Genomic DNA, 22601 nt, shown 5'->3' with positions numbered 1-22601 from the left:
ACAGAAATCCAACTTCTGAAGAATCCAGGGCTTAATATTTTTTTATTGGTTTCATGATATATCATATTTGTGGGTAAACTACACCAATTTTCAAATTTAAAACAATGCCAATAAAGCTCTTTCTTGGGTAAGTTGAATTTCTCTTTCCATTAGAATTTGTCCCATGGGATTGCAGTTCTAATTTTTTTCTCCAACTATTATCTTAACTATTAGAGTTCTAGTGAGAATATTGTTACATATCTGTAGATACTTCTTTCAACAAGTAGATTTCTAGTTGACCTAATTTAATTTTACATCCTATTTTTCTATTTTACCTGGTATTATCTCTTCTTCTCAGAATTCCACCCTAAATTCAGAATGTTCACAGCTTCTTAGGGTGAATAAGACCAGCTGGATGAGATACATGCTATTGGATAGAGTGAACAAGTAAACAGTGTGCTCTTCCTTTTTTACTTGAAAGGAGATGAATGTAGGTGAATATGAAATAGTAAGAAATCTGGCCTTCCCTGTGTGAAAGAGAAGTAGTAGTATTTTCATCTTAATACAAGCAAATTCATTCATTTTTTTTCCTCTCATAAACATAAAATGCACGCCAACATCTGACTTGATATATGCACCTTATTGATTTCTCATTAATCACTTAGCCTTGTAGAGACACCAGTGGTGAGACCCATTGCCAACAAAAAGATATTAACTTTTAGAAATGTGGTTAGTATAAAAGGTAATCAACTGGACAAAGGTGTAAATAGCATGTGGATAGGATCCCTGAGTGATGATAAGAAGCAAGAAGTAATTCACAAGTGTCTGCAGGTTTTATAACTGTGAGAAGGAAATTCAGTGAATAAAATAACTGTAAAGTTTGCTTCTAGTTCTTCTGTCAGATAAAGATCATATGGGGCTACACCATTATATGTTGAAATGGCTCATGAAGAGATACGAGTGACTGGAAAATTTTTGAAATCAAAGATTTCATTCTGTCCAGATAATGAATCCTTCATTTGACTTTGGTTAAATGAAGTAAAATAAAAGTGACAGGAAGGACACCTTAAATAATTAGGACTTGGAAAGAGACAGGCAACAGCCTTATCATTCCTAGGCTATAGAAATGAGGAACTATTGGTCTATCCCCTCAAGATGCTACCATAGCAATTATTTGACTCCACCTTTTTTATTTCCTTGTATGTAGATTCTGTTTCACAAAAGAGAGAACATTATTGACATTATTGACATCTCTTGAGACAGGTGAAGGGAAAAGATGGGATATGACTATAGAATTTTCAATCAATATTGCTACCAAGCTTTCAGGATACAGAGGAGAGCTTGTTTTTCAAAGAGAATAAACAAGTGCTTCTTTAAAAGGAAGAGGAGAGGATGGGATACTGGACAGTCCAAATAACAAATGTTCAATACAATTCCTATGGCTGAATTCTGAAACTTGAATGGTACCTTCCATTCATGCACTTATTAAAGAAATACAAGTATAGGAAAAATTGAGAGCCAAATAAATCAGAGGGCAGTGCTTGTCTAGTGGACCAAGATATTAATTAAGGGTTTTTAATAATGTTCATTTAAAATTGTCATGCCTTGAGATAGGAACTTGGTAAGGAGTCTATGTCTGTGAGAGAATTATGGTCCAATAAAAAAGAAAAAGTATTTTTAAAGTCCTGAAGTATTATCAGAAATATAATCACAAAATTGTGAACAAGTTGAAATCAGAGCAAACAAAGTGCAGATTCTGTCTGGAAAAATAAGAGGAAGTTTCACAAAATAAGTGACATTTGAGCTATGGCTTAGTTGAATCATCACATATTCATTCCAGGGATTTCCAAAGGATGGAAAACTCATGTGTAAAAATACCTAAGCAGGTGTCAGAAAGATGATGTATTAAAGAGACACTTATGATTGGCTCAAAGCAAGTTGAGCACAGTGTTCATGGGACAACAAGGGGAATGAAGTACGTAAAATAAAGTAGAATATAAATCCTAGTGGTCCTGGTGTTTATTTTTATTTATATTTAATCCAAAGAGAATGGATAGACAATGAAGAATTTTTAGAAACATTCCAGGCAGAACTCAAGAACTCAGGAGAAGAGCAAGCCAGAGGAATTCTATTTGACTTGGTAGGGATTATTGAAGTTGTGAGGGCCATATTATTTTCCAAATATTAAGGAACAGTGTGCAGTTCATATGATAATGCTAGACATTTAGGTCATTAATTCCAATACCAAATTTTTATTCACCAATATTCACATGACTTGAGGAAAAATAAGAGCTTGCACAGCACCTGAATTAGATAGGTTGTTAGATTTTTTTAATTAAATAACTAATTCTTCAATGTATTATATTGTTAGCCAAAGTTGAAGAGTCACTTTATCCTTTTTGAATATGTAACAGATTCAGTGAAGCAATCTAATCATCATCATTTGACTATTTTCTAAACAAACATCAATTTGAATTTTAACATAGTTAAGACAAAACAGGCTATTTTCACTAGTAAAAAAGACAAAGATTTTAATTACTTTCTTAAGTGGAAAATTCCTTGTGATGTTTGATATATACTAATCTAAGTTATTTCGTGACTGTATCTTACCTTCCCATTCATAGTCAGGAAAATATCCTGAATGACCTTTCTGTGAGAATAATCCTCTTTAAGACAGCATTATCTTTTTAGTATTGTGCCATAATGAATCTGCATTTCTTGCAAGAATTTCCTGATCTGGTTTCATTAAGCCATATATATCATATTATATTGCACCACATTTGTTATTTTGTACTGTGTTAGTATGTATTCAGTCTCTTGCTAAGGGATCAACTACACTGGATCTATGTTTTCTTCTCCTTCTTTCCCTCCTTCTCTTCTAATTCTCTTTCTCCATCCATCCCTTCTTGTTTTTTGAAAATGTGAATATATTAAGTACATTGTCAAGGATTAAAATTAATTGCACGTTTGGTTAACCTGGAATCCCAGTGACTCTGAGGATCAGGGTGTTGGAAAGAAAATGGTATGATAGATGGGAGTGATGGATGTCTCCTCTATTTGGCTCATATTCAGAATGCTCTTCAGGAAGAGATACTGGAAATACAGTGTTAATAATGTCCAGATTCTGCAATATATGATCAGCAGAAGCACCAAAGAGAATAGGGTGAAGATGAGTTCAGAATTAGAGACTGATTTCTAACTGTCTTGTCATACACAGAATTTTTATGTGGAGACCAGGAAATTCCTCCATATCCCAAATGTAGAGCCCAATATGTTCTGAATCTGCCTTTGTTAGACTAAGGGTAGCAAAGATGCTGTGAATAATAGACTTGCAGCATTGTGAGCTACCCAGAAGGAAAACTGTCTTCCAAAACATAGAAAGTGAGAGACCAGATTGGAAGAAACCTGGAAGATGCTGGGCTAACTTAGCCAGTTTGCTGCCACCTTTAAGTATTTAAAATTGTGTTGAGTACAACATGTGGGAGAAGTAGCCTTAGGAGCAGGACTTTGTGCCATATTATTTCATGCTGGATTGATACTAAGACACTCATAGATATTTTTTACCTATTCTATTTTAATTTCTCATGTGTGCCTTCCTGTTGGTTTAGAAGACGCCTAATATGTCACCTAGCTAAGATATTTTGACCTCAGTTTTAACTTATTTTTGAAAACTTTTTGGCTTTTAAGGAAGTATAGAATTAGATGACATTTTTATTTATAAATGCCTACAGTTGTAACAGAATTCTTTTGAAGACATATAATCATCTAGTGTGGCAACATAGTGAGACCCATCTCTACAAAAATCAAAATTAAAATTAAAAATTAGCCAAGAGTGGTAGTGTGCAACAGTGGATCCGACTACTCAGAAGGCTGGGGTGGGAGGATCACTTGAGCCCAGGAGGTTGAGTCTGAAGTGAGCTATGATTGCACCACCGCACTCTAGCCTGGGTAACAGAGCAAAACCCTGTCACACAAAAAAATTCAAAAATAAAAATAATTGAAAAACTAAAAAAAGATATGTAATCATCCATCTCACTAAGTATACATTTCTTCCTTTTTATAATGACTCTTATATTTTTAGTGTGAGCCCACTTGAAATACCAGCTGTACTTTTCTCCTTTATATTCACGCATACTCTCTTCTGCTCTCTAGAGTCACACCTTGGGAATCATTTGATTTCCATAAAAATTATTAATTTTTGTGTCTTTGTTTGCTTGTTTAATTCAAATCCTTGAAATAAACTGTAAATGACAAAATAGAAATGATATACTTCTCGATAGATTCTGAATGTCAACATCATGATGAAAGTTGCACCAATGTTTATTTTCTTTCACATCCAATGACAAGGCCTTGTCTCTGTCTCATCTCACAGCCCCCACCTCTGCTCCCAAGGACTTGACAGTCATTACTAGGGAAGGGAAGCCTCGCACCGTCATTGTGAGTTGGCAGCCTCCCTTGGAAGCCAATGGGAAAATTACTGGTAAGCATCTCCACTTTCTCTTCCAGCATAGCTCTCCCTTGGCCTGTAATTGCTTACCCCCTACATGAACTGCTCCTGCCTTTTGTGTGGCATTTTTCTGTTTCTACATCTCAGCTGACTCCATGACCCTTTCTAATTGTCTCTTCTTTCCCCTTTTGACCATGGAATTCTTCTAATGGTGTATATAAACACACACACACACACACACACACACACACACACACACACTTCATTTGATTTGCTTGATGAAACATGTGTATTTCAATTAGAATAGACCTTTTTCTTTTTCATTCTCTGAAGCATTAAGACAACCTTCTAATGGAGTGTCCCTGAGTATAAATGTCTATAAAGAAGCTGGTTGGCGATTATGAAACACAAAAGATGCTTAATGACTATGTGTTTTTTTTTTTTTTTGTATGGCACATAAGGAGGTTTGGGGATTTTTAGTTTCTCACTTAGGTTTTAGCTTCTTACTTAAATCATAAAGTTCACAAAACACTTAATATTGACTGACAGAAATTGAACATAATGAATATTTCACAGTGACAGATTTTATTTTGCCAAATATTGCTGATTACATCAATGCCTAATTAAAGCATCCATTTAGAAGCCTGTAATGTTAATTTAGTATGAAAAATATAATGGAGTTCTATCAGAGATTTTGCATTTAAATGATCACTTTAGGCTTTTAATAGATGTCTCCATAGCGTATAATTATTATGAAAAATATTGTATAACTCAAAATGTGAACATTATAGTCTAATTAACTTGAACCATTGGGTTAGTAACATGTAAGAGTCACTCCTTTTTCCTTCTTTTTTTGCATACAAGAGCTGGATAGCACTATTATAAATTAACAAAGTAATTCAGCCATCCTGTGATACAGAGAGAGAAGCATGGAAATCATACTTTCAGAAGGCACACTTACTTTATGTAATTTACTTTCTGAATTTTACAAAATGAAAAAATAATGTGAAAATTCCAAATGTGATTGAAATTTAAGTTGAAGATTTGTTTTCTCTAGGAAATTGCTCTTAGCGCAATAGCAAACAGAACTTTTATTTGAGCTGAGTAATATGGAAAAAGAAGAGAGGCACAAAATTTCCCCAAGATCTTATATGTTCACTTGTCAGTGTACCAGGCCTTTTAAAACTGAGACTGGCTCATTCCAATTTTCTTTTTTTCCTCCTCATTGTTATCATCTCTTTTCATTGGTTCTATGGCAGTACTTGTGTAGCTTTTGATTTGTTTATATTTTATTTTGTTATAATCAGTTATTTATAAGCTTATGGAAAATCAACAGATAATACATTTAAGGAGAAAAAAACAGAATCAAAGCTGTCTAAATAAAACAAGTTCTAATATAAAAAGATATGCTTTTGGCGAAGGAAAAAATAAGTCATGTTCTCCACTCATTTAAATTCTCCACTCTTATTTAAGTAAATCTTGTCAGTCAATGTAAACAATAGAATAAGTTTTTAACTCTGAAAGAAGGCTTAATTTTGCTTCTTCAGGAAAAAAAATAGAAGTCTAACGCATATTGAGAAATGAAAATTAATCTAAGCAATAAAATTATATATGCCAAAATCACAGTGCATATAAAAGAAACTTTGTCCACATACTTTACTTAGATATTTACTTAGATATTTACTGTTATATTCAATGGATCTTACTATTAAAAATCCATTCTCTCACAATGGAAAAATAAAACTATGGGAGACAATACTTTTGCCTTTAAAAGCCTGGCTCATTTATGAAAACAAAATTGTATTATCAAGTTGAGATATTTCGACTCAATTTAACAGGGAGCAAACACTAAGAACCCTTAAGAGAATTTCTGTGTCATGTGTATTTTGATTTCTTTATTCAAATTACTTCCAGAAAATAGAATAATAAAATACTCAAAATACTACACCACTAAGCAGAGGGCACAAATTTGCTATTCTCAGCTTCCCATGGAAGTGTAAAGTTAATAATATTAAGTAAAAAAAAAAAAGAGCTGTTTCTCAGTGTGGCCAGGTAGATGTGTGCCCAGGAGTGATGTGCTCTCATGTAACCACTGTATTTTTTTGTTTTCCTAAATCCTTCATGTGTATGGCAGGCAGTAGAGCAGGGTAGTTAAGAACTCAGGCTTCTAAGGGAGACACATGAGGAATTCATTTAACATCCTTGAGTCCCAGTTTCTCACTTTCTCACCTATAAAATAAAGATAGTAATAGAACCACACTAGAAGAATTGTTATAATACAGTGCTGAGAAAAGTCCCTGATACCCAGTGAGCACTGAAACAAATTGGCTATTATCATTCCAATTTGAAATCCATTCTAGGGTGAGGCTTTACTAATGTGCTTTATACAGGATCCAGATCATCAATTTTTAAATATAAGTACTCACAAAGATTAAACAAAAAAGAAGGAAATTCAGATAATCCCAGTGCCTAAATTCTCTGTTCATAAACTGGCAACTTAGGAATTTGGAGGGACATTTTCAGAAGAAAATGGTTCAAAATACATTAAGCATTTATTATGTGCTTGGCATTCTTCTAAGGTCTTTAGTATGATATAAGTGATTACATATTCCTATTATTCCATTTTGAAATGCAAAGCTTAGGCCTTTCCTGAGTAAATAACTTGCCCAAAGTCAAATAAGCAAGAAGTGGCAGAGCTAGGATTTAAAACTCAGGTTTATACTCTTAATTATTACACTATGTTTTGCTCCAACTTATTAGTATTCTACTGGTCTAAATCAGTGATTTGCAGCTGATTTTTAATTTAATTCATATGAGAAGGGACTGAGCATGGTAATTTTTAAAAGCTTCCCAAGTGACTTATTGTATAGCCAGAGATGTGTAACATAGGCCTAAATAAATGCGGTGCCCAACAATATTTAAGATCAGAGACCAACACAGATAGAAGAGTTAGGTCTTTCAAAGATCGTTTCCTTATTAATACAGTCTAATATGTAAGGTTATATTCTATTTTTCTGTGTCATTTGATAGTCTAGTTTACTTTGTCTCCCTTTTGTAAAATCATCAAAGCACTTTTCTTCCCACTGCCAGGATATAGCTTCTCAGTCTGATTTGCAGAAATTTCTTCCACTTGCTTCTTAAATATTGCTTTCCAGAAGGCAGATCATTTTATTCCCTTTGTTACTTTCTCTGGAAAAGTGTCTATAGTAGAGTTAGGAATTCTGAGGTTAAAAAAAAAAAGAAAATAAAAGAAAAAGAGGCCAGGTGCAGTGGCTCATGCCTGTAGTCCCAGCATTTTGAGAGGCTGAGGTGGGAGGATCACCTGAGGTCATGAGTTCTAGACCAGCCTGGCCAACATGGTGAAACCCCATCTCTACAAAAGTATAGAAATTAGCCAGGCATGATAGCAGATGCCTGTAATCCCAACTACTGGGGAGGCTGAGGCAGGATAATTTCTTGAACCTGGGAGGCGGATGTTGCAGTGAGCAGAGATCCAGTCATTGCATTCTAGCCTAGGTGACAGAGCAAGACTCTGTCTCAAAAAAAAAAAAAAAAAAAGCGATACTTGGACACAGAGAGTAAGTATACAAGTACAGAAAGGTAGTGAGAAAGCAGTACATTTGTTCAACCTGTATGGTTATATATAAATGTATAAGGTAAGGCTTCAATGATGAATGTATTATCTCTCAAATATACCAAACATACACATCCCAGTGAAGTTGTTTGTTTTCTCTAAGGCCATTTTTTAGACTTTTGAATTATGAAGTCTGTTTCTATTCTCCATCTCAGTTCTTAAATTTTAAGAAAAGGGTAGGCTTCACCACATATATAAGGAATTTTCTCAGATTCAATTTGGAATTGTCAGAAACTGATGCCTGCACCTTCAACTTTAGTTTGATCCTAGAGCTGTCGATTTTAAACGCTTTATCTTGGTAAGCGTTAAATTGTTTATCTTGGTAAGCCTTTTAGCTTCGAAGCTCACAACATCTCAAGATATTCATATCTTCATCACTGACATCACAACAAATGCCAAAAATGTACAGATCCCACATATCCATATGTCCCTGACCTTGTTGATCACAGAAATCATTTCGGGTACAGATTACTGAGGTTACCCTTGACCTATAGTATTAGAAGCCTATTGTTGTATAGCAATATTATCACAAACTTAGCAGGTTAAAACTGCACATATTTGTTATCTTATAACTTTTGTGGGTCTTGAATCTGAGCACAGTTTAGCTTGGGGTCTCTTACAAGTCTGCAAATTGAGATGTTCACCTGGCTGAGGTCTCATCTTTGGTTTCACAGGGGAAATAGTTGTTTCTAAGCTTATGTGATTGTTGTCATGATTCATGTGATTCAACAGCTGGTATCTAACTGACTGTTGGCCAGAAACCACCCTCAGTTCCTGCCACAAAGTATTCCCCATTGGGCAGATGTGTTCATCAACGGCAAAAGAAGAGAGCCGGGTATCTGCTAGCAAGGCATATATCATGATCTTAAGTAACACGATTGTGAAATTGATATTCCATTGCATTTCCTGTCTTCTGTTGGTTAGAAACAAGACTTAGGACCCATCTACATACCGACAGAAAGGAATACACAAAGGCATGATATTAATAGAGGATGAGGATAATTGGTGGTCATCAAAGATTGTTCACCACATGTATTAAATCAACATATCCTGTCTTGGGGTCTGTATTTTATTATCTGTACCTATCCTTCAGGTAACTGTTATGATTATGCAGATTTGGGAAATACCGAACCTAGGGGAAAGGTGAAAGTCAATACAAAATAGATGTAAGTTTTCAGCATTTGTCAAAATTTAAGAGAAATGGTCTTCCAGATGTTGGAGATTGTAACATTACTTAATCCTACATAATCAGAAGGACAAAATATCCAGTGATGCATCCCCCAAACTCAGGCATAATTCTATAAGGCACTATGGGATTAAGTGATGAGTGACACAAAACGGTACATGTGTTTTTACTTTATTGAAGTGTGTTACAATGTTTATGGAGAGGAGAATTTGTGATTGAGGAAGGTTTCATAGGCCAGATACAGCTTAAAGTACACCTTAATGGATGAGTAGGATTTGGATGGAGTGAGGAAAGGTGGAATGGTGTGGGAATAAGTGGGAAGGAAGAATAATCATGGTATGGAGAACAGTCTTCCTCTAGCAAGGGTTTGTACTGACATGTACATAGTGTACATGGCTATTTTCTGAGTCTGAGAACCCTCTGACATAACCCATAACCACTGCGAAGACTTGTGGGTGAAGATCCCCAGTCCAGCTGGGACAAGAGGGACTGAAAAGGAAAGAATAGGCAAATCAAAGGAAGACACTTGCTTTTAAGAAAATGACTTACAGAGAATGTATTTGATGCATAAATAGCATGAGGGACACTTACAGCCTATGTTATGTAGATAGCATTGAAGAATTGTGGCAGAAATGGATATCAGCACGACATTTGTTTATCAATGACACCTATCATGAGTGCCTTTACAATATTATCTAACAATATAATATAAAAGTTGTTAATTAATGTTTTAAAATTAGAGCTAGGTCACAAATTGGTTAAGTATAGTGTTAGAATATAAATATGTGACAAGAATCCTTTGATTTGTTCGGGTACATATTAGACTGTCATAACTGAGTACACACAACTAGCACTCAAGTAACATATCCCCTAACACAGAAAATAAATAATACTATCTAAACATAGGTTATTAATATCTAAGATAATAACTAGATCATGTGCAGTTATCCAGCAGTACTTATTTATTTGACAAGCTAGACCGGACTGGGATAAATAGTATACTGCTAAAGAATCCCATACATAGTGTGGTGGTGAAGAATGTTGCCTAGACCTTTTACCAATCAGCTTGGGTCACCTGCGGCTTCATCATCTGTGAAAGGAAAGCAACACGGCCCCTGGTACCCTCACTAAGTCATTATAGTGATCAAATATGATCATTTATTTATATTACACTTTAAACATGCATGGCATTTTATACCTTCCAATACATTTTTATTGAGCACAAGTCAAAATAAATATTGTTTATTTTCATCATTGGACTACAGGGAAAATTATACAGACTTGTTATCTCTGTTTAACATTTTTCATCATGCTTTCATATTAGAGCAAACTAATAATCAGGATTTATAGGTAGCAGAAAGCACACATTTTTAAATGTAGCAGATATTTTTATTTCTAACAGCTTATTCTATTTTCTGATTCTGTACATTGCAGCAATTATCTAATCCTTGCATTATGAAAAAAAGACATTACTTACAGAACTGTTATAGTTTACAGACTGTGGACATATAATTATTTTAAATTACATTTGGAAAACATGGGTATTTGGAAGCAGAACTGTAGCATGTAGTACAACAAATTAAGTCACATTTGTCTATTTATGCAGCTTACATCTTGTTTTATACCTTGGACAAGAACATCCCAATTGATGACTGGATTATGGAAACAATCAGTGGTGATCGGCTTACTCATCAAATCATGGATCTCAACCTTGACACTATGTATTACTTTCGAATTCAAGCACGAAATTCGAAAGGAGTAGGGCCACTCTCTGATCCCATCCTCTTTAGGACTCTGAAAGGTTTGAATACTTTCCTATTATGCTTTTCTTTTCCTGTGGGATTGTTATGAAATAGCTTTGCAGTCTGTGTTAGAAACAGCCCTGCGCCATCTCTTGTTGGCAACATGGCTGCAGTGGACATTCAAAATAAATTAAAATGTATCTTTTTATGCTCAAAGCCAACATATCAAAGAAAGATCTGCCATCAGCACATGGCAAACATATTTAACCTGACTTTTTTCATTTAGGGTCCATCTAGAAGTTTGTATTGATGTCATGTATATTGGTTCTATTCAAAATATAATGAAATACTTCAGTCATTTTATGTAAGGGGATAAATATTAAAATGTATTGAATTATGTGAATAGCATACTATTGCCAACTTAGGTATTTCCTTTCAGGTACGATTATCCCTTATATATTAAAGAAAATTTTGATATGGCAAGAAAGAAAGTTCCAAAACAAACAAAAAAATGTATTTATTGTAAAGTGTCAAGGTAGAAACTATAAAAAAAATTGCAATATGATATCTAGAAGAAAGATGTTCATACAGAAAAGCACTAAAGCTGAATAGTAGTGATTACATCAAAATATTTCCATATAAATACTTACTATTTTAGAGCACAATATTATTCTTCTGGGGGACAAATACTTTGAAGAATCATTTAACAATTGAAAGTAATTTAAAACATTCAAATATTTGAAAAAAATTTGAATGTTTAATTCATTTAACAATTGAATAATTTGAAATAAGTTTCACAGCTAATATTTGAAATTGTGTATTTAAGGCATGATATATGTTGTTCTAGAGAAGAATAACTTAGCTCTTAAATCTGTGATCACATCATACCTCTACGACTGGCAGAAAACTTAATACATGATAGTAAACTAAAAAATTAGAAACACATGAATGGTTGATGTCTTCACGCAATTGCTTGACACACTAAAAAAAGAGTCTTAGAATAACTGTATAGCCTATTCTTCAATTCTTCTAGGAAAGGTACCCTAGTAAATAAGGGACTTCAGAATTCTGATGAGTGAACTATTCAAAAGCTGGGTTTGGGTGGCAGCTAATCTGAAAGTTTGCCAACAACACACAAGCAAGCATTCAGCCAAAGCTTGCATGACAGTTCTTAATGACAGAGAAGTTGGGAGGGAGGTAGGATAGAAATGAACTAATCTTTGTCTATCTAAATTTTGAGGACTCATATCTCAATCAGGTTTCACTCCAAATGAGCAATCAAAAGGCAACTGGTTATTCATTTTGTAGCAGCTTGAAATGTAACTAGATCGTATTTTGCAAATGTTTCATTTTTATCTATAGATGAGTGCCAAATTAATTTCATACTCATACTGTTTGCCAACTGAGAGATCTGAGGAAAGGTTGAAGACGATGTAAGGCATCCAAATGTGTTAAACAGCAGAGTGATGAGTTATAAGATTTGCAGGCCCACAAGCCGTCCTAGGGATTGTTTAATGAGCTCAGTATTTCATTTGGTACTGTTTATCCTAAGTGTCCTAACACATGTAGAAAATTATTTTCAAAACTAAGGACAAGTTCAGGATTTATTCTATGACATAATAGTTCAAAGAGTTATTTCTAATACCCTAATTTGATGTTTAATATTGTCTACCCTAGGCCGGGCGCGGTGGCTCAAGCCTGTAATCCCAGCACTTTGGGAGGCCGAGACGGGTGGATCGCGAGGTCAGGAGATCGAGACCATCCTGGCTAACACGGCGAAACCCCGTCTCTACTAAAAAATAGAAAAAACTAGCCGGGCGAGTTGGCGGGCGCCTGTAGTCCCAGCTACTCGGAGGCTGAGGCAGGAGAATGGCGTAAACCGGGAGGCGGAGCTTGCAGTGAGCTGAGATCCGGCCACTGCACTCCAGCCTGGGCGACTGCGAGACTCCGTCTCAGAAAAAAAAAAAAAAAAAAAAAAAAAATATTGTCTACCCTAAATGTCATGCTCGATAATAGTAATTCTATTTTAAATACATGTTGCTCATATGCTAAAATAAAATTTTGATTATTTAGAATTACTCAGAAATATTGATATTGGTCACTTTTATTAATAATTTTATATATGCATGCATCTTACAAGACACCTACAATGACAAATGTTCTAAGACAAATAAATGACTCATCATAAGAGATTTAAAGCTACAACATAAGTGTTTTAAAGATTTGGTGTAGAGCCAAATCTACACCAAAGATAAAATCATGCTATTGCTCTCTGATTTAAGATTTTCAGTTCCCAAAGCTGCACCAAAGAATACTCTGTTCATCGGCATGTAACTTTGTTTGCCCGAGACAAAGGCTTAGATGTCCTGAAGCTGAGAAAACTCCCAGTACTCTACTAGGTAATGGGCAAGTGTTTCATAGTAATGCTTACCCCAGGCAGGTGTCCACAAACTTCATTCCTTCATATTTACTCTTTGCAGTGATCATTCCTTCATATTTAGCCTTTGCAACGATCGCAGCATTTTCTTCTAGAGGCTAACATTTAGTCTTTTTGGTATTAACAACCAGTCACAGAAGCACAGGAAACTCAGTCAATAATCACTGTTTAATTAAAAGGACGTTTGTAATTAGAAAGGGATTATCTTACTATAAACTTATGTAGGTACACATATATGATGTATCTAATTCTTTCTTTGAAATGTTAATGAAAAGAATCTTGACCTTGATTACTTGACCACGTAGGACTCTGCACATACCCACCTTCTTTCCACAAATCCTCCCCAGGGTCCCACTGGGATACGTGCACACTGTCAAACTATTGGAAGACTTATGTCTATCTCTGCCCTATCCTGTGGGTTTTTCCTGCTAACAAAGTACACTTCTCCATGTTGGCCTATCAGATAATAGAGAGTAAGGATGCTCCCAGTGGAGTAGACCACAGAGGATTCTGGTGGAGGGAGGGAGTCACTTCCTACACACAAAAGAGTGGTATTCAGGGTGAAAGCCCAATAGAGTACAGTAAATTCTCTGGGCATCCTTAGTCATCATTCTGAAATGTGTCTCTCTCCTATCCAAGAATATAGCACTGAAAGCTTTGGACCAGAAGAGAAAAAAGTTCTAGTTGTCAAATTCTTTTATGACAAAAAAACATGATTTTTCTTGACAAATGATAGAAACATATGATAGAAAAAAATCAAAGCACAAATTTAAGTCATTTTTGTCTCCAATAAAAGGTAGTTATGAGAATCCATATGGTCCCTGTTGGAAAATACTCTTCAGTAGATAACATTTTGAGATATTCAAAATTTCTCAAGTTCTATTCAGTGCAGGTTTGCTAGTAGAAAAATAAATTCAAAAGATAAGAATGAGAATGGATTTGTCTATCATAACATGTAGTTATTCATCCCTTGCTAAAAATATCTTAGACTGCAGACAATACATGTATATGATTAAAGATAAAGGGCAGACAAAGAATGGAAATGAGATAAGGCTGGTATTCTCATCTTTTTTTTGGACATAATTCTAAAGAGTTCTCACCTTAATATGAGATGCTGATGAGGATAGTTTCTTAAGTGTGTCCCAATCTGGCTGCCAAGCCTACATACTTCCTGGTTATGACCTGGTTGTGACTGCACTTATGACCTTGACATATCCTGTCAAGGATCAGGTCATTGTTGCTGGATACCTGATATAGCACTTCCAACAACATACTTTCCTTTCTCCACAGCTGTGTTAGGATCTCAGTTCAAAATCCTATTAATGTCCATAAGCTACATATAATGCAAATGCCTGTCAGAAGCACCTGTATCAACACTATAAATAAAACACTATAATAAAATGTATTTGAGAAGCCATTGATTTTCAATGGGAAGCAGAAGAGAAACTCTAGATACAATTAAATTGTGAGAACTACAAACCACTGCTCAGTGAAATCAAAGAGGACACAAACAAATGGAAGAACATACCATGCTCATGGATAGGAAGAATCAATATCGTGAAAATGGCCATACTGCCCAAGGTTATTTATAGATTCAATGCCATCCCCATCAAGCTACCAATGAGTTTCTTCAAAGAATTGGAAAAAACTGCTTTAAAGTTCATATGGAACCAAAAAAGAGCCCGCATTGCCAAGACAATCCTAAGTCAAAAGGACAAAGCTGGAGGCGTCACACTACCTGACTTCAAACTATACTACAAGGCTACAGTAACCAAAACAGCATGGTACTGGTACCACAACAGAGATATAGACCAATGGCACAGAACAGAGTCCTCAGAAATAATACCACACACCTACAGCCATCTGATCTTTGACAAACCTGAGAGAAACAAGAAATGGGGAAAGGATTCCCTATTTAATAAATGGTGCTGCAAAATTGGCTAGCCATAAGTAGAAAGCTGAAACTGGATCCTTTCCTTACCCCTTATACGAAGTTTAATTCAAGATGGATTAGAGACTTAAATGTTAGACCTAATACCATAAAAACCCTAGAAGAAAACCTAGGTAGTACCATTCAGGACATAGGCATGGGCAAGGACTTCATGTCTAAAACACCAAAAGCAATGGCAGCAAAAGCCAAAATTGACAAATGGGATCTCATTAAACTAAAGAGCTTTTGCACAGCAAAAGAATCTACCATCAGAGTGAACAGGCAACCTACAGAATGGGAGAAAATTTTTGCAACCTACTCATCTGACAAAGGGCTAATATCCAGCATCTACAAAGAACTCAAACAAATATACAAGAAAAAAACAAACAACCCCATCAAAAAGTGGGGAAAGGATATGAACAGACATTTCTCAAAAGAAGACATCCATACAGCCAACAGACACATGAAAAAATGCTCATCGTCACTCGCCATCAGAGAAATGCAAATCAAAACCACAATGAGATAACATCTCACACCAGTTAGAATGGCAATCATTAAGAAGTCAGGAAACAACAGGTGTTGGAGAGGATGTGGAGAAATAGGAACACTTTTACACTGTTGGTGGGATTGTAAACTAGTTCAACCATTATGGAAAACAGTATGGCAATTCCTCAAGGATCTAGAACTAGATGTACCATATGACCCAGCCATCCCACTACTGGGTATATACCCAAAGGATTATAAATTACTCTACTACAAAGACACATGCACACGTATGTTTATTGCGGCACTATTCACAATAGCAAAGACTTGGAATCAACCCAAATGTCCATCTGTGACAGACTGGATTAAGAAAATGTGGCACATATACACCATGGAATACTATGCAGCCATAAAAAAGGATGAGTTTGCGTCCTTTGTAGGGACATGGATGCAGCTGGAAACTATCATTCTTAGCAAACTATCACAAGAACAGAAAACCAAACACCGCATGTTCTCACTCATAGGTGGGAACTGAACAATGAGATCACTTGGACTCGGGAAGGGGAACATCACACACTGGGGCCTATCAGGGGGAGCGGGGAGGAGGGAGGGATTGCATTGGGGAGTTATACATGATATAAATGATGAATTGATGGGTGCTGACGAATTGATGGGTGCAGCACACCAACATGGCATAAGTATACATATGTAACAAACCTGCATGTTATGCACATGTACCCTAGAACTTATAGTATAATAAAAAATAAAAGATAAAAAAAAAATTAAATGGCTGGTAAACCTTTAAAAATGTTTGTTAAATCTTGACAAGGTACAAGATTTCATAAAACTTATTTAAAACTTTCAGAGAGCACCAAATTCTAACCACTAGCCCATCAGAAAGTGTCAAGATAAATAAATTCTGCAGCTCTGCTATGCAGCATAGTTCCTATAAATAATATAATTGTATTATGTACTTAAAATTTAGTAAGATGGTAGATCATACACTGTGTTTATACCACAATAAATAATAATAAAAGCGGTAGAAGGAAACTTTGGGAGTTTAGGAGCAAGTCTGTGGCTTTGAAGGTGGTGATGGTTTCATAAGTGTATCCTTACTCTCAAACTCATTGAATTGCATACATTAAATATGGGCAGCTTTTTACTTTTCAATTATATCTCAATAACTTTTTAAAATAATACTTATAGAATTGTAAAATAATAAACACTGGCTGGGCGCGGTGGCTCATGCCTGTAATCCCAGCACTTTGGGAAGCTGGGGTGGGTGGATCATGAGGTCAGGAGATTGAGATCATCCTGGCTAACGTGGTGAAACCCCATCTCTACTAAAAATACAAAAAATTAGCCAGGCATGATGGCACATGCCTGTAGTCCCAGCTACTTGGGAGGCGGAGGCAGGAGAATCGCTTGAACCTGGGAGGTGGAGGTTGCAGTGAGCTGAGATCGGCCACTGCACTCCAGCCTTGGTGACAGAGCAAGATTCCATCTTAAAAATAATAATAATAATAACATAAAAATTATTGTATATATATCATTTTCCAAATAGTAATTCACAATTCAAAATCTACTTATCAAGATATCTTTTCATAGAATATGTCTATATGTTATGTTTAAATGAAAGAAATTATAATTGATTTCTGGTTTAGAAATCTCTCTTAGGATGTAATAGACATAAACCCTGTTCATCTGAAAGGGGCTTTCATTAACAGAATCAATATTTACGTATTTCAATTCTAAACATTCTTATTAGACAATGATTTGTGCTGCTTTATTTAGAAAAGGAAGGATCACCACCTGTAGGGCATTTAAGGTATTTTTCAAATGACGATTGATGTGCTATAATAGCGCCACATCAGATGAGAGACTGTATTATCAGGTGCTACCTATAATATTTTCTCTATGTGCGTTTTACTGAGACATGTACAGGAAGCAATCGGCAAGTGTTGTATCCTATCTATCAAGTTTGAATGGAATTGAGTTAAATATGCCCCAAAGACTCAAAACTCAAAGACGGTCAAGTCTAGGCAAAAATAATTCTATTAGTAATTGATGGAGGGAAGCTTATGAAGGTCTGCCTTGGTCAAAATGTCATATAATTTTCGTAAATGTGATTAATACTAGAGATTTACCTCTTATTTAGTTTCATTTGATTAGCAGAAAAACAAATCATCTTTAAAACAAAATTTAGTGAGTTTTAAATTTAAAATTTTTATATTTTTAAATTTAAATTTCAAAAAGTCATTTTTAAGACTATTACTTGTAAGTCATCCGAAATTGTCAAAGACTCAAGAGCTATCTTCACAAGGGCTAAAGATTTATCAAGATATTTAGATTATATTGTACCATATTTATGATAGCCAATTATTTTACCCAATCGATGTGAGAATTGGTGAAGTTATTTAAAGAAAAGCCACATACAAGAAAAATAGCTTCCTGAACTTTCTATATATATATATGATATTTACTTTGTAATTGCATACTTTTTTTTTACTGTTAATTCTAGTTTTAATTAAATTTATATAATTGTTCTGAGTTTATGTTTAGAGGGATATGAAAAGTAAGATAATTTTAGGATGAATTTGTACAGCAAAAACATTATTTTCAATTTTTTTCTCTGAATACTTATTTAATAGAAATAAACATGCAAGTTTGGGTCCTTATCAATTATATTTCAATAGGGCACTAACCTTGAAATAAAAACTTGCTAAAAAGAACTGTTGGTTTGATATGTCAGCTTTCTTGCTAGGAACTGTCAAAGTTAATGAAAATAATCTAAAAATATTATTTCTTTCTTCCCCCACAGTGGAACACCCTGACAAAATGGCTAATGACCAAGGTATGGTGGCTCAATCTGTCATTTTGTGTTCCTTGAATCAATCCTGTCTGTTAGAAATGTCAGTCATTACTTTGTATTTCTCTTTTCACCTGGACCATACACCTGATGAAGCAGACACTGGCGTGATGATTAATCTTGTTAATGAAGTTCTGCTTGGCTGAGGCTGTGGCTCTGATAAGGAAGATGTAAATTTTCTTGAGAGGAAATTGTTTTGTCTCTATTCTGAAGGACCAATTAAAATGTCAAGCTTCTTTGTATGAAATAAATTTTTAGTCTCTGTCTGCACTTCTGAATAATTCACATTAAGTATAATTAAGCTCAGCATAATTTTCAAGCTGCTCTTGCACCCTTTCATGAGCTATGGATTAAAGTTCTGTAGCTCTACAGAGAAAAACCGTAAATTATGTGTGATTTTCCTCTGCAATGAGCTTCTTTTAATATATCAAATCAAAGTTGGATCGGCCGGGCGCGGTGGCTCAAGCCTGTAATCCCAGCACTTTGGGAGGCCGAGACGGGCGGATCACGAGGTCAGGAGATCGAGACCATCCTGGCTAACATGGTGAAACCCCGTCTCTACTAAAAAATACAAAAAAAACTAGCCGGGCGACATGGCAGGCGCCTGTAGTCCCAGCTGCTTGGGAGGCTGAGGCAGGAGAATGGCGTAAACCCAGGAGGCGGAGCTTGCAGTGAGCTGAGACCCGGCCACTGCACTCCAGCCTGGGCGGCAGAGCAAGACTCCGTCTCAAAAAAAAAAAAAAAAAAAAAAAAAAAAAAACAAAGTTGGATCAACTTTTTAGGGCACTATCGTTGTTCATTTTGAAGCCAGAAAGCTTTTATTCAGTGAATCAGATGCTCATTTGACTCAGAGCACAGTATTTTCTCCCTTTTCCTTATTTATGTACTAAAAGCTGATTTGTGTAGAGAAACAGGGAAAGTTTTATACAGAGACAAAATGGAGATAAATAAGAGTTATCCATTAACTTATAAGTAGATATGAATTTACTATTACTGTGATTTGTAGGCTGATTGATAAATTAGGATTCTATTATCTTTACACAAAGGACAATTAGTAGAAAACTGAGGGAGAAAATGAATAGTTTATGAGTTTTATTTTTTTAAGGATGTTATTTTCTTTCCAGAAGAGTTAGGAAATACTATAAACTGGTCATAGTCAGTGCTGTCAATATTTGTAGATTGAGAGTCTATAGTTCATATAGTTTGTTTCCTTTCTGCTTTGGACATCTACTGTGGGCAGAACTTAACTTGCAAACATCGTGTCTCATAAGGCTCCATGTTGCGAGATTAGGGGAATGCTTTCTTTCAACATGAATACTTTTAAACTTTTGACAAATATTAAGCCTCTGGATGCTGGCTCTCCCTAACAGCAGAAGGCTGCCTGCATGACTAGCATTTTCTCCAATGGTCCTGTGTTTACATTCTTCTCTGGCGACGTATGCTATGCAGCTGCTTAACAGAACATGGCTAAAGGTTTACATGTGGAATAATTGAAATGAGACTGTGTACAGCAATGCCTACTCAGGGTTAAGATTTTCATTAATCTAGCTGCTCCTGCCTGCTTCCACTGAAAATATTTTCATACGATTAATATCTTCTAAATAATATTTGTAAAAAATATTAATGATGAGTAATTATCACTTGGCATGTATTTACATAGATAAATTAAATATTAGTCTTGGTCAAATTCAAATCTGGAATAGTTAACAGAAACAGCTTTACTACTGCAGTTATAAAACAATTGAAACAACCTCTCACAACCTTCTTAAATAAATTTGAAGCTTCCACAGATAACTCCTAAGTTTTGAAATTATATTTAAAAATAATAGAGAACAAAATAAAATAACTGAACCAGTTGAAATGTAATTATTACTTTGGGAGGCCGAGGAGAGTGGATCATGAGGTCAGGAGATCAAGACCATCCTGGCTAACATGGTGAAACCCCGTCTCTACTAAAAATACAAAAAATTAGCTGGGCGTGGTGGCAGGCACCTGCTACTCGGGAGGCTGAGGCAGGAGAATGGCTTGAACCTGGGAGGCAGAGCTTGCAGTGAGCTGATATCATGCCACTGCACTCCAACCTGGGACAGAGTGAGACTCTGTCTCAAAAAAAAGAAGTCATTATTAGCCACTTAGTTGACAACATGTCCAACCTTCTCAATAAATAGCTTTCCACTTCTCTCTGGATACTATTACATTGTTTTTTCTGTTGCTAATTGCTTTTAGTTTTCTAAGGTAACTGTTTTGCTTAATATTTAAACCATCACACATATATTCTGTAAATTGATTATCTGATGAAAGGTAAATGAGTAAATTATTTCCCCATCCCTATGATCACACATCCTCCATGGATTTTACTTTGAGTCTCCATCTACAATAAATCAGTCTAGTTCTTAGGAACAAAAGGACCCCCTCAAGAATTACTGCCAGTGGCTGAGTCCATTAATATATTGAGTCAGTTGTTCTTTTTCTTCATCTAATATTGCTCAGAAGGATTCTGTCACATATGTAACCTGGAGCCGTATTCAGTCACAGCTGGCATATAGTTAGTTGATCAAGTTGATAGGTTCTAAATTTTACCTCAAACTCAATTCACTTATAAAATTGAGAGGGACTGATGACATGTAATTTAGTGGTTATAAATAATATCTTTAAATTCTTACAAAGAAAGCATATAAACTTTGCTGCACCCTCAAAGCACGTTTTATAAACAAAATCAGTCTTCTGAGTTAATGACCATATGCATGAGAAATAACCCAGATTAAAGATCCCTCTAAGATTGACGAAAATAATAGGAAAAGGCTGATCTTAATTATCCCATTCCCAGCACACAGCAAATTAGGTGAATACATTTTACCGTGCCCACTGTTAGACCTATTTGCCCCCTTCTCATGGAGAAATGATCCCACGATTACATTTATGACAGGAGCTGAATTTCTGCTGAGAGAAAATTCCCTCAGAGAAAAAAATGTGGCACTGGGGTCAGAATTAACCTTGCAAAGATGAACCCTAAATAAGGAAGCAAGAGGTTGAATTTGACTTATATGAGAGAAAGTGAGACCAGTTTTGATTGTCCTAAAAAAGCATATCTGTTCAGATTCTTGTCATAATTATTATTTTAGAGATTGAAGATCTGTCATGAAGAACATAAATGTGAACACAAAAGTCATTTGAAATGGTTTCAATTTGGAGAAAATATTTTCTTCTGAACAGTGCTATAGTAGTTTTTTGACAATGATAGGCAATTCACATAGAACTCCTGATTTCTTTATGTAATTGTAAATCGATGAAATCTAGCATTTTTAAAACTTTCTAATCTTGACCTTCTCTATAATTCTTCCTTTTTTGCATCACCCTCTTTCTTGCTCCATGTCCTAATTATTTCTGTAGATTCTTCTAGGCACAGGTGGCAAATAAGTTTGGAAGTAAAATAAATTTTAGAGATAAACCAGAGTCATTTTTTTGGAGGGTTAGGTAAGGAAATTGCACAGGCTATGTGAAGTGGGTGCAGAGGTTAGATAGAAAAGCTATGCTTTAAAAAATTAAATTATTTTTAATTTTGGGGTGTGTACATAGTAGGTGTATATATTTGTAGGGTACATGAGATGTTTTGATGCAAGTATACAATGTGAAATAAGCACATCATGGAGAATGGGGTATCCATCCCTTCAAGCATTTATCTGTTGACTTACAATTCAATTACACTGTTCATTTAAAAATGTACAATTAAGTTATTGACTATAGTTACCCTGTTGTGCTATCAAATAGGAGGTCTTACTCATTATTTCTAACTATATTTTTATACCTATTGGTCATCTTCACGTCCCCTCTCCCCAGCCCTCTACTACCATTGCCAGCCTCTGGTAACCATCCTTCTACTCTCTCTATCTATGA

At 35.3% G+C, this 22601-nt stretch overlaps 1 protein-coding gene across 1 annotated transcript in view; it reads left to right on the top strand.

Moving 5' to 3' along the window:
- LOC117063884 (netrin receptor DCC) overlaps window positions 1–22601 on the top strand; it is a 153233-nt gene that overhangs the window by 6664 nt on the left and 123968 nt on the right. Inside the window, exons 3-5 of the mRNA XM_033177696.1 lie at window positions 4352–4459; window positions 10853–11047; window positions 18660–18692. Of these exons, the coding sequence (XP_033033587.1) occupies window positions 4352–4459; window positions 10853–11047; window positions 18660–18692 (336 nt within the window). The remainder of the gene's footprint in view (window positions 1–4351; window positions 4460–10852; window positions 11048–18659; window positions 18693–22601) is intronic.

Source organism: Trachypithecus francoisi, unplaced genomic scaffold, assembly GCF_009764315.1.
Source record: "Trachypithecus francoisi isolate TF-2019V2 unplaced genomic scaffold, Tfra_2.0 Lachesis_group19, whole genome shotgun sequence".
NCBI classification, from domain to species: Eukaryota; Metazoa; Chordata; class Mammalia; order Primates; family Cercopithecidae; genus Trachypithecus; species Trachypithecus francoisi.
Note: the sequence above shows the minus strand (reverse complement) of the source record. Positions and strands in the feature narration are given on the sequence as shown.